This window comes from Schistosoma mansoni, chromosome 2 (genome assembly GCF_000237925.1).
Source record: "Schistosoma mansoni strain Puerto Rico chromosome 2, complete genome".
Lineage (NCBI taxonomy): Eukaryota > Metazoa > Platyhelminthes > Trematoda > Strigeidida > Schistosomatidae > Schistosoma > Schistosoma mansoni.
The window spans coordinates 16,477,631-16,488,540 of NC_031496.1; the positions used below are offsets into that span (position 1 = coordinate 16,477,631).

A 10,910-nucleotide genomic window follows, 5' to 3' on the forward strand; every position below is an offset into this window, starting at 1 on the left:
ATATTTGAAACTTATGATATCATTTCCTTTATCTTATGTTATCTTCATCTATCCAGTTTATCAATTTCACGCTTTTATTCGATATACAATCTAATTGTAGTACACATTACAATCGAAGAATTTCAACAAAAGTTTACTTGAATAGCATATATATAAAGGATTAGTGATCGGTTATATACTTATATATTTCATGATCATAAACGTTTTAAGATCATTAGCTAATCCAAATGGTAATTTAATTATATTGAAAGTTAGTCATGCTTCACAATTTTTTTCTGATTTGATATATAGTGACCCAAACAAAGAATTTATGGGACATCAAACTAAAAAAATACCAGTTCATTGGCCAGAATATACTTATGATTCCAGACTTTATTTACATGTTGGTAAGATATGAATTAATATAATCTATCTTTCAATCGATATATGACATATTAGATTTTGCTGTTATTTACTTATGCCTGTTGTCTTTCGTGGAGCATAGGCCGCTAACCAGGATTTTCCAACCAGCTATATCCTGACCACTGTTTTCCAGTTGTTTCTACAGTCTATTCATTCCTGTGATGTCTGCCCCCAATTCTTGGAGCTGTGTTCTTTAGTCAGTCCTTTTTTCCATTCATCCCACGGGTTCCAGTCTACGGCCTCTATTGTGATTTCCGTAAAGTGTGGTCTATCAGTCTCCAGTGTCTTTCTTAATTTCAGCTGGTTTCAGGTTTGTTCTCTGCCACAGAAGATCGTCGCTAATGGTATCCGGCCTACGGATATTGCGTATCTTGCGTAGACAACTGTTTCTAAATACCTGTACCCTTTTGATAATGGTTGTATTAGTTCCCCAAGTTTAAACTCCGTACAATAGAAATGTCTTGATGTTCCCATTGAAAATTCTTTGTTGTGGAAAGTCAATAAAAATATCTTCATCTTCAGCCTGGTTTCTTTGTTTCACTCATTTCTTGGTTAATATTCAATCTAAAATTATATAGCTGGACTACACTATCATCACAACTAAATTACTTAGGGTTTACGTTCACTGTACAATTTTCAAGATAAAGAATAATAATGATGTTTAACACATCAATTTCGAGTTTTCACAACATTTCTTTAAAATGTAGTTGCATATATTTGTAATTTTAAAAAAACACAACTTTTTCTAATTACAGCATTCCTTTATTATGACTATAGTATATCCTAGATTGCAGGCTATTAAATTGCCATTGCGATTTTCATTTTGTGTGCGTACTATCTTACCTTTGTTTTCGTTTATGGGAAAAGTGTTTGCTCATTTTCTCAGTAGAAAATGTGGTAATTATTTTGGGTTTCAACAGGAGATTCAATATATTTTTTAATGGATATGAAAGTTGTCATCTAGAGTAGATGTTAGTGATCATCATTGTGATTTATATAACTAACATTTTAGAATATTCATTGAAATAAAGGTATGTAAAGTAAACCGCAAATAGATTAGACAACTGGATGATAAACACTCAACCATGATTCGTATTTAAATTAAGTAGAAAACCGAAAATTCTGGATAAGTCAACAACTAACAAAGTGAATGAACATTAAACCATATGGTGATTCAAAACGTGTACTGTTCATTTTATGCAACAAATAGATATCATCTGTTTTCTGATTTTATTTTATTTAAACACATAAATATTGGTATAAAGGGGCACCAGATATATATACACCACACAAATCTCATTTGATTTGTGTGAGGGCTGTGATACTGCCCGGAGGCCACGTCCCGAGCCTTTGACCTAGAGATCTGATCCACAAAGCAGTGGAGCATTGTAAAGAGATGCAGTCCCATGGTATCCGATGACCAACGATTGATTCATACGCCATTTGTTCCTTCAGGATACTGGAGCGAGCCCATGTGCACCACTGGTTTTGAATCAGGGTTTTCCAACTCCCTTAGGTGGACTTTCCGTGTCCATCGACCCGGTTATAGCACCGAACATTCGCTGTTCGTCCTCTCAATTTCGTAAACAACACCGGTGCTGCGAGAAGGCAGTGAGTAGGACTTCCCTATCAGAGGCTATATACGCATGGCTATGTGAGAGCGTACTCTCCCAACTCTCCGCAGTACCAGGGCATTGGGGGGCTTTTTGATGGCCTTGTGCTATATGGTAAGGATTGTTTTTCTGTATAATAATCAGAAAAATTTATCAAGATCGACATCACACATTTTCTTTTCAATGAGCGTTTTTCAGCTGTACATATTTATGACATTGTAAGTCGAAAATTCATCAAAGTATGTAAGCTATAGAATTTTATAGAGATAGTTTAATTTTCTAGTTGACATCAAGGACTGATATTAGTTAAATAATCACTGAAAACCACAAAGTACTGAACAGTTATCTAAACACTCTTATCATAAGTGCATTTAGTATGCAAATGTATTTTTTTTGCAAATTAATGAATAATAGACTGCAATCAAAAGGAATTACGTATATTACTTTCCAGGATTTATGGTTGCATTACGATAACCGTTTTGATTGTAACAGGAATGATTCAAATATTAAAGTTATATAAACTACTGAAAGTCGATTATATGAAAAAAAAAATAGTGTCTTTGATTAATAACTACTAATGAGACTGATTTGTTGCACATACACATTAATAGTTCATAATTAGGTGCGACAAACTGAGCAACTTCTCATACACTAACAAATGTATTATTCTATTCAATCGAATACACCTTTTGCAAACAATATTAAGTATTATAAAAATCGATTAGATATCACACAACATATAACCGATTGGCATCAGATAATACCCGGAATCAATAGGATATCTCTTGAATATAATACTTCAGGTAATCGACTAAATCTCTGACCATTATTAAAACAATGATAAACCGAATTTCCTGAGGCTTTTACGAAAACAAAAATGACAACTTAATATGAGATGGCTTTCATGGGTATATATTATTTATTTTATAAGAACCATGAGAGCTACAGAACTATTTCGCATAAATACACTTAAATCCCAGTTGATAAACTTTGCATTAGAAGAGTCAGAAAGTAAATTTGAAGGTAGAAAAATAGTTGGGCGAAAATCATAAAATCAGGAGTAGTTGAGAATAAATTTAGTCACTGTTTAATACATAATGGTCATATGATTTGGTAAATACAAACTGCGCCTACTAAAATAGTCTGAGTTACCCATGCAATAAACATGTGATCATTCAGTCAAATAGTCAGAAAGACGTTGGATTATCAAGACGAAATTTTAAAGGAACTCATCACACATTCACAGTAAATATCTAGAACCTTGTTGTAATAAATAAATCCCCAATGAATTAGTATACTGCATTTCACTAAGTCACAAATAGTTAGATGATAATTCGTTTTAAACCATTTTATGAAAGATTTAGTTGTATTACTTACTTTGAAAAATCTGTCGCTAAGTAAAATAGGATATGACGGATAACATCAACCATAAGCCATATTCAATAAATCTATCAATATAATTTAGCCATCTTTGAGTATCCAGAAATATTCGTTTAGCAGGAGTGAGCTTAATAGTATCCTTTCACCTCTGTCATAATATGAACAATAATACATGTGCATGATGCTAAAAATCTAACTCAGATTATTATAATTGGTACTTCATTGACGTTATTATTTTCAAATAGGTGATGAATCAAGAAGCAAACAATCTTTTCATCAAACCAAAAACCATATACGTAATTTATGGGGAAATAAAGAAAATGAACATTTCACAATGAAACAACTCTATGAAAGTGATAAACATAAATTATGGTCTACACTATTTCCACGTTTAACAATGATGGATAGAAAAACGAAAGGCTTCAGTATGCACAACGGGAATGAAGATAATATTGAACAATATCCATATCAACAAACATTGTTCAATAAATACTTTTATTTTCTTCAGTTAAAGGAAACAGACTGGTTAAATGGACAAGTCAACAAAATGAAAACTAATTCAAGGCTATTTCAAAATTATAACCAAAATGTAGAAAATTTGCTAAATCTTGTGGAGAATAGTAGATTGTATGAAACAACACATAGTGCCATTTCTAATGTATCATATTCTGGAAATTTTAGTCAACTACCATTATACAAAGAAAATGTACGTTACATTATCGTATAATTAGCTAAGTTTAAGTTGTATTTTATCACGAGGTTTTGTGAATACTTAGATTTATTCAAAATCATATGCTCACTAGTGACTGAATTCAAGAGATATTTCCTTGAGTTCTAGTGGGAAGCAGTGACCAGTGGAGTTCTACCAAGTCCGTTGTAGAGATATCAACTCACTGAAGACAATTGGTGAACGGTTGCTCAACTTCGTGGATCAGTTGAAGTTAGACATTAACACCGTTGGATGCCGGCTCAGTGGTCTATCGGTTAAGGGCTCCGGCTCAAGACTGGTAGGTCCTGGGTTCGAATCTCGCGAGGCGTGATCGTGGATGCGCACTGTTGAGGAGTCCCACAATAGGACGAAACGACCGTCCAGTGTTTTCAGGTTTTCCATGGCGGTCTGGCTTCAATTGACCCATGATTTCAACTATGAAAATTATTTAAAATTAATTATACGAACATTCAAATACAGTTTTTACTTACATTAAATTTAGAGCAATATATATAAGCGAATCATATTGTTTTCGATTAGATCCTCATCACGCTTTACTCTAATATACAGTAATATTTATATGCATATACGAAATTATTAAACCAATCAAGGCAGTTTATGAGTCAATGATAACAGTGGAATAGATTACATAAATCAACATAATAAGTGAAAAGTACAAATTGGTAGTGTGATGACAAGTGTACTAGTTGTGATAAGAATAATAAAGACTTGAATCAATGTTACATAATAGGAAAATAGGTCAATCATCAGAAAAATGTAGACACTGAAATAACATTCATAAAAATTATAAGATTACGTAATAAGGTGTTCAAATAATTGGACTGTGAAACGAATATTTGAAAAAATAAATAAATAATTAGCAGGAGGGGTGAAGAAAAATAAACGAAGAAAGAGTATGGAAAATAAAATTATTTATTAAGGCCAAGGGAGAGATAAGGGTGTTACAAATTTCTTATGAACACAAAGACTTGGGTTGTTGGATCGAATTCCTATAGCTTCTGCTATGTGTAAGAGACGAGATCGAACCCTATAAGGAAAACTAGTAGGAATAAATAAATAACTTTAAATGACATTTCTGTCAATTATCCGACTTTATCGGTCAAGTGTAAAAGAACCGAGTTCCGTATTATCTTGATAGTACCTTTTCCTAACCACGAAGGGAGGTGTTCACTAACTCTTTGGTTCAGTTGTCTGGTAGTGCGCCCAATATAGCTTTCTCCACAAGAGCAGCTGAATCCTAGATACACATAGAAGTGGCATAACCAGGTAACTTATCCTTTAATTGAGGAATCACCATAAATCGAGTCGAGTACTATAGACAGAGATTGGCTGCATTAAACGTTCTCTTCACTGCTCTAGTCGGTCTATCATGTAGTGATTCAAGCCTTTATTATTCTTATCACAACTAGTACACTTGTCATCACACTACCAATTTGTACTTTTCACTTATTATGTTGATTTATGTAATCTATTCCACTGTTATCATTGACTCATAAACTGCCTTGACTGTTTTGATAATTTCGTATATGCATATAAATATTACTGTATATTAGAGTAAAGCGTGATGAGGATCTAATCGAAAACAATATGATTCGCTTATATATGTTGTTCTAAATCACAGTATGGGAATTTTTCAAATTTTACATTAGATTTACCTTGTAAGTACCGTGATTTCATATACAAAATGTTCATATATTTTAACGATACATTTCCTGATTATCCTTGTTGCTTTCAAGTTCTTATTTGCCTAATTCAGTCTGTTAATACTCGAATAAATATTCAGACAAGTAATTATGTATAACCAAATTATCTTAAAGGTATCACGCTAATATATTACTTTATTCCGGTGAAATTTGTCTTTTTATTACACTTCCTATGTCCTGTATCTTGAGTTTGTTTACTATCACTGATATCATTAATATTTCGATTTCTTCTATTTTCCAATTGTTAATTTCTTATCAATATGCTTTCTGCGCAAAATATGACAACTACAACAGATGTTTGAGTCAAATTCTACATAGCCTATAAATGACTGACTGACTTGTTCTGGCATTTGGTCAATTTTCTGTTCATCTATAATGTATATAAGATATCTCCATGATATAGTCTCCTTTCGGAAAATATCCTTAAGTATATCATCAGCTCTCTTTCAGTTAATATTTCATTGTAATAAAAATATATAAACTATGGAGGACACGAGAATATGGCAGATACTGATTAGTCCTATACATTTTCTTTTACAATATTCACTAAATGATTACTGTATAGCATTTAATCCCACATTCACCCTTTCTTTAATGCTAATTGATTTCCATCTATCAAGCTACAATCTCAACATTAGTCTATATGATCTGACGTCAAAATAGACGCTGTATAGTTTTAGATGAATGTAGCTAAGCAACAGGAAGCCTTGAAACTACGTTTTATGCTGATTAATATTCTAAATTTTAATAAAACTATTGGTTACTTTCAAATCCGTATAATTCATATATTTATGTAAAATATGATAGATTTATATCCATGTTTTATGAATAATTCATAGAAGTATACCAGAAAAATCAAAAACAAAAATATTTCACCAATATGACACTTTGATTTGTATATTTTGTTTTACTGAATCATTTTAAATTTATTTCACGAATATTATGTTGTTTTTTGTTTTTTTAAACTACCATAGGATATTGATCCCAATTCAAATATAATAATAGAAGTACCATTTGAAAACAATAAATTATTAATGCATTCCAATTTATCAAATAAATCACAATCAATTGATGATGAAACTAACATAGAGATTCAATCTTATTCACAATCATTAAGGACTTCAGGGCATTTATCATATTCTTATTCAACTTTAATCTGGATTATATTAACAGGATCAATATTGTTTTTACTTAATACATTAATATTTATAGCAATATATTATCAAACACATCAATTACGAAAAAATAGTATATATCAACAATCGAAATCGAATATGAAAACATCTTCAATCGATAAAGGAACAAAACAAATGTTGAGGATCAAACAAAAACGTGTATCGAATATCAATTCATTAAATAAAAATGAATCTTGGCAAATAAATGAAAAAGATGGTAAAATAATTACATATCCAGGTATGGTAATCAGAGCCAATTTTCTATTAACATGAAATGTAAATATGTTGTAGTAAGTGATTATGTATTCCACTAATTCGGAGCTTCAACATGATGGTATATAAAAAGAAATATCCACCTACTATATGAATTGTGCAAACCGTTAAAAAGGTTTATGGTTGAAAGGGTAACTGACTAATAATCGCCTGAATTATGTCGACTATTCATCATTGAAGGGTTGTTTAAAATACGATTGGAGCACAATTTATGTACACGCTACCATACTCATTTCATAAAAATTTAATATTGGAAAAGCTAAAGAGTTTGAAAGTTTAGATAAATAATCCACAGAAAGAAAATTGTTCAACATATCAGCTCATTGTTTAGACAATAAACTTGAATTGCTGAAACTGATAGATTAATATAAATCACTAATTAATAATTAAGATCTGGAAGCATACAGTAATTATAATAACCATCATGTGCTCACTAAAGACTGGCTCCATGAGGTATATCCTGGAGTTCTAGTGAGAAGCAGTGACCAGTGGAGTTCAACCAGGTCTATTGTGAGATAGTAACTCACTGAAGACAATGGTGGATATGTCGCTCAATTTCGGGGATCGGTTGAAGTTAGACATTAATACCGTTGGATGTCAGCCCGCTCAGTGGTCTAGAGATTAGGCGCTCGTGCACGAGACTGATAGGTTCTGGGTTCGAATCTCGCGATGCGGGTCGTAGATGAGCACTGCTGAGGAGTCACACAATAGGACGAAACGGCCGTCCAGTGCTTTCAGGTTTCCCGTGGTGATCTAGCTTTAATTGACTCATGATCTCAACTATTATAAATTAATATAATATCCACAAGAATCCCTTCTGGTATTAATTAAGAGTTTATAACACTTGACGTCAAGCCACATTTATTGAAAGTTACTGTTAGTAACTTGTCATCCTGACTGCAATAAATTTAATAAATCTAGAGACAATCCAATAGATAACTTTATGGCATTTAAAATGAAATCTCAATGGGAACACTAACATTTACTAATCTGGAAGTACATTAAAAACATTTGAGACCTAGTGAAATGAGATATGCTATGTGTATCACACTATCAACTAATTCTATGTGATAATGCTAAGTACAGAATTCTTGTATACAGGCGTCATTTTCTAGAGCGTTCTGTCAACCTCGTGCTAGGTGTTTTCACAATAGTTGAGAAACTATGACTTCTCGTAAGATTCAAACTCATATTGTCCAATGCTATAATTGTAGAGACGTTATTACGATATTCAACTCTGCACTAATCTCTTACACCATTGAGAATTTTTTTAGTCATTAATCATTAATAGTAAATGATGTCATATTTTCTAATCATTGGTGCTAACCAACTTCTACTGATCAAGTTACACCTCGAAATGATATTGGTTAATATTAAATGATCAATTAAAAATATATCAAGTACTTGTGATTTAGAAACAAACGAGATTCAGTTAATTTTTTATATTTTTACTTAATCTGGTCATCAAGAGAAACTTAACAACGCTATACTTTAACTATGATCATGAAAACCAAAATGACAGACACTTTAGTTAAACTGATGGTAAATATTGACAAATGTTTTAAGAAATGACTAGTATAGGTTGTACGGAAAACATTGAAATTATTTTAACTAATATAAAATTGGTAAATACCATCGACCAGCATTTTGAACTTCATACGTTTTACATAAATTACAATTCGAACAGTGTACTCAACAAGAGATGAATAGTTAACTTACATTAGCGGTCAAGCGCTGTAGCAAAGTAAAATAAAGTTACAATGATTATCCTAGCCCCTTTCTTATTAAAGTCGAATCGTAGGTAGCAGCGGAATGTATGATGAGTGTTTCATCTTATCTGAGACTTGTCAAGTGGATATACCCGAATTTTAAAACTTGAACCCAGTACCTTTCGCTTAAAAATAAAACTATCCTAAACATTTACTCGAACCATATACTCCAAACTAGTGAAAACTTAAAAGTTATAACCAAATGATCAAAAAAGAAAACACTTTAACAAATTTTAGATGAACAGAATAAATATTAACTCACTGGGCTTATCTCATACTAATTTCTTTCCAGTTTCAGTCTCACTTAAACTACCAGTAAGTATTAGCTATGTATATTAAAATGAACGTTTTGAAGATCATACATAAGCTGAAAATAGTTTTCATTAACAGTCACAGAACTAGTGAAAGTCGAATAATACTGAACAGCTGCTTTGTTTTAGTTTGACATTACTCGGCAGAGTCCATCCATAATATCATGATGGGTCCGATAACCTTAAATCATGAAGTTAGTATTTGATGGTTTCCATTTTCAACTCAAGTCAATTTGATCTGATCTTTACTAAGTCCTATTGATGGCTTACTGAATTGTGAGGTACATTTGACTTAATTCACATCGTCTTTCTCACTCTATGATGATAAAATCATTTTCATAAGAATTTTAGACATTTCAAGAAACATAGAAAAGAGCTATTCCATGATTTTGTGTAATCTAAAGTGAGACTCAATAATTTTAGAATTCCGTACAAAAAAGCTGAAAGCCATTTTATCTATTGACCGTTGTACTTTTAAGAGGTTGTATGTAATACAAAATCAAATTTGTACGATGCCAATTCATTTTATTACTTAAATTTTCTTTTTTACTCACTAGATTCAAATTTAAAAACAGACTTAATTGAATAAAAATGTAATCTATTTGTTTATCTATTTAGATGTAAGCAATAGTTTATACAGTGTAAATGTATCTTCATCAACCGCTACATCATCAGCGGTAGATTGTTACGCATTAAATGATTTATCTTATTCATTACACCAACCTCAACATGTTGGATTTAATACTTGTCGTAATAAAATTACTCCTGCACTGCATGAAATACCAACAGTTACAACGAACCTTTACAATACTACTGATAATAAAGGTAGTATTAGTAAGAGTTATGACAAATGTTTTGTGAATTTATGGAATATGGACTCACCAACGGTTATTGGACAAACAACGAACTCACTTGAAACAAAATATTTAATTCAATATCCTCATTAGGGATAGAATCGGCATATACAATCAAAAGCATATTGAGAAAATTTGAAGCTTAACAGGAGATTATTTGAGTTTTAAAAGATATTATCTATACAACAAAGTGTTTCAGTTCTGCGACAACAATATCTTAACTTCTTATCAGTTTTTTCTGAAAAACTATATTGAATTATAACTGTGTGCTGAATTCACATGGATTTACAATAAACAACTTGAGGTAATAGACTACTTATTTCGTTTACATAAATGAATAAGTAATGTGTAATTTAAAATTTTAAAAAATAAATTTGTATTTATTGCCGAGCTAATTAATAATACTTGAATTATATGTAATAAACACAAATTATTCGTTTATATTTACTAAAGGAAATTGTGGAGTATGAACTGAAGATGGGACTTTGAAGTCAGAGAGTTCAACGCCCATCTCTTAGATAGCTTTACAAACTGCAGTTTACTAGTTGAGTAGTATCACTAATCACCAAACTATTTATGTGGCCAAAAGTCAAGCATATAAACCTGTACTTAGTAAATAAGATACATTTTATAGCAATTATATGGATTGTTGCGAAATCTAGGTTTAAGAGCTTTTAGAGCAAATAACATAAATAATTGG

The 10,910-nt window shown here is 31.5% G+C and overlaps 1 protein-coding gene and 1 non-coding gene across 2 annotated transcripts; both read left to right on the top strand.

Annotated features, from left to right (window-relative positions):
- Nucleotides 1-2,950: 2,950 nt before the first annotated feature.
- Smp_166970 (hypothetical protein) lies at nt 2,951-10,303 on the top strand (the record flags this gene model as incomplete). Its single annotated transcript, XM_018795869.1, has 4 exons — nt 2,951-3,026; nt 3,641-4,101; nt 6,803-7,241; nt 9,975-10,303. The coding sequence occupies 4 exons, from the start codon at nt 2,951-2,953 to the stop codon at nt 10,301-10,303; spliced, it is 1,305 nt and encodes a 434-aa protein (XP_018650138.1).
- On the top strand, nt 4,362-4,431 carry Smp_tRNA_01712_Pseudo_CAA.1.1. The gene has a single exon. It is a non-coding gene (tRNA).
- Nucleotides 10,304-10,910: the final 607 nt, after the last annotated feature.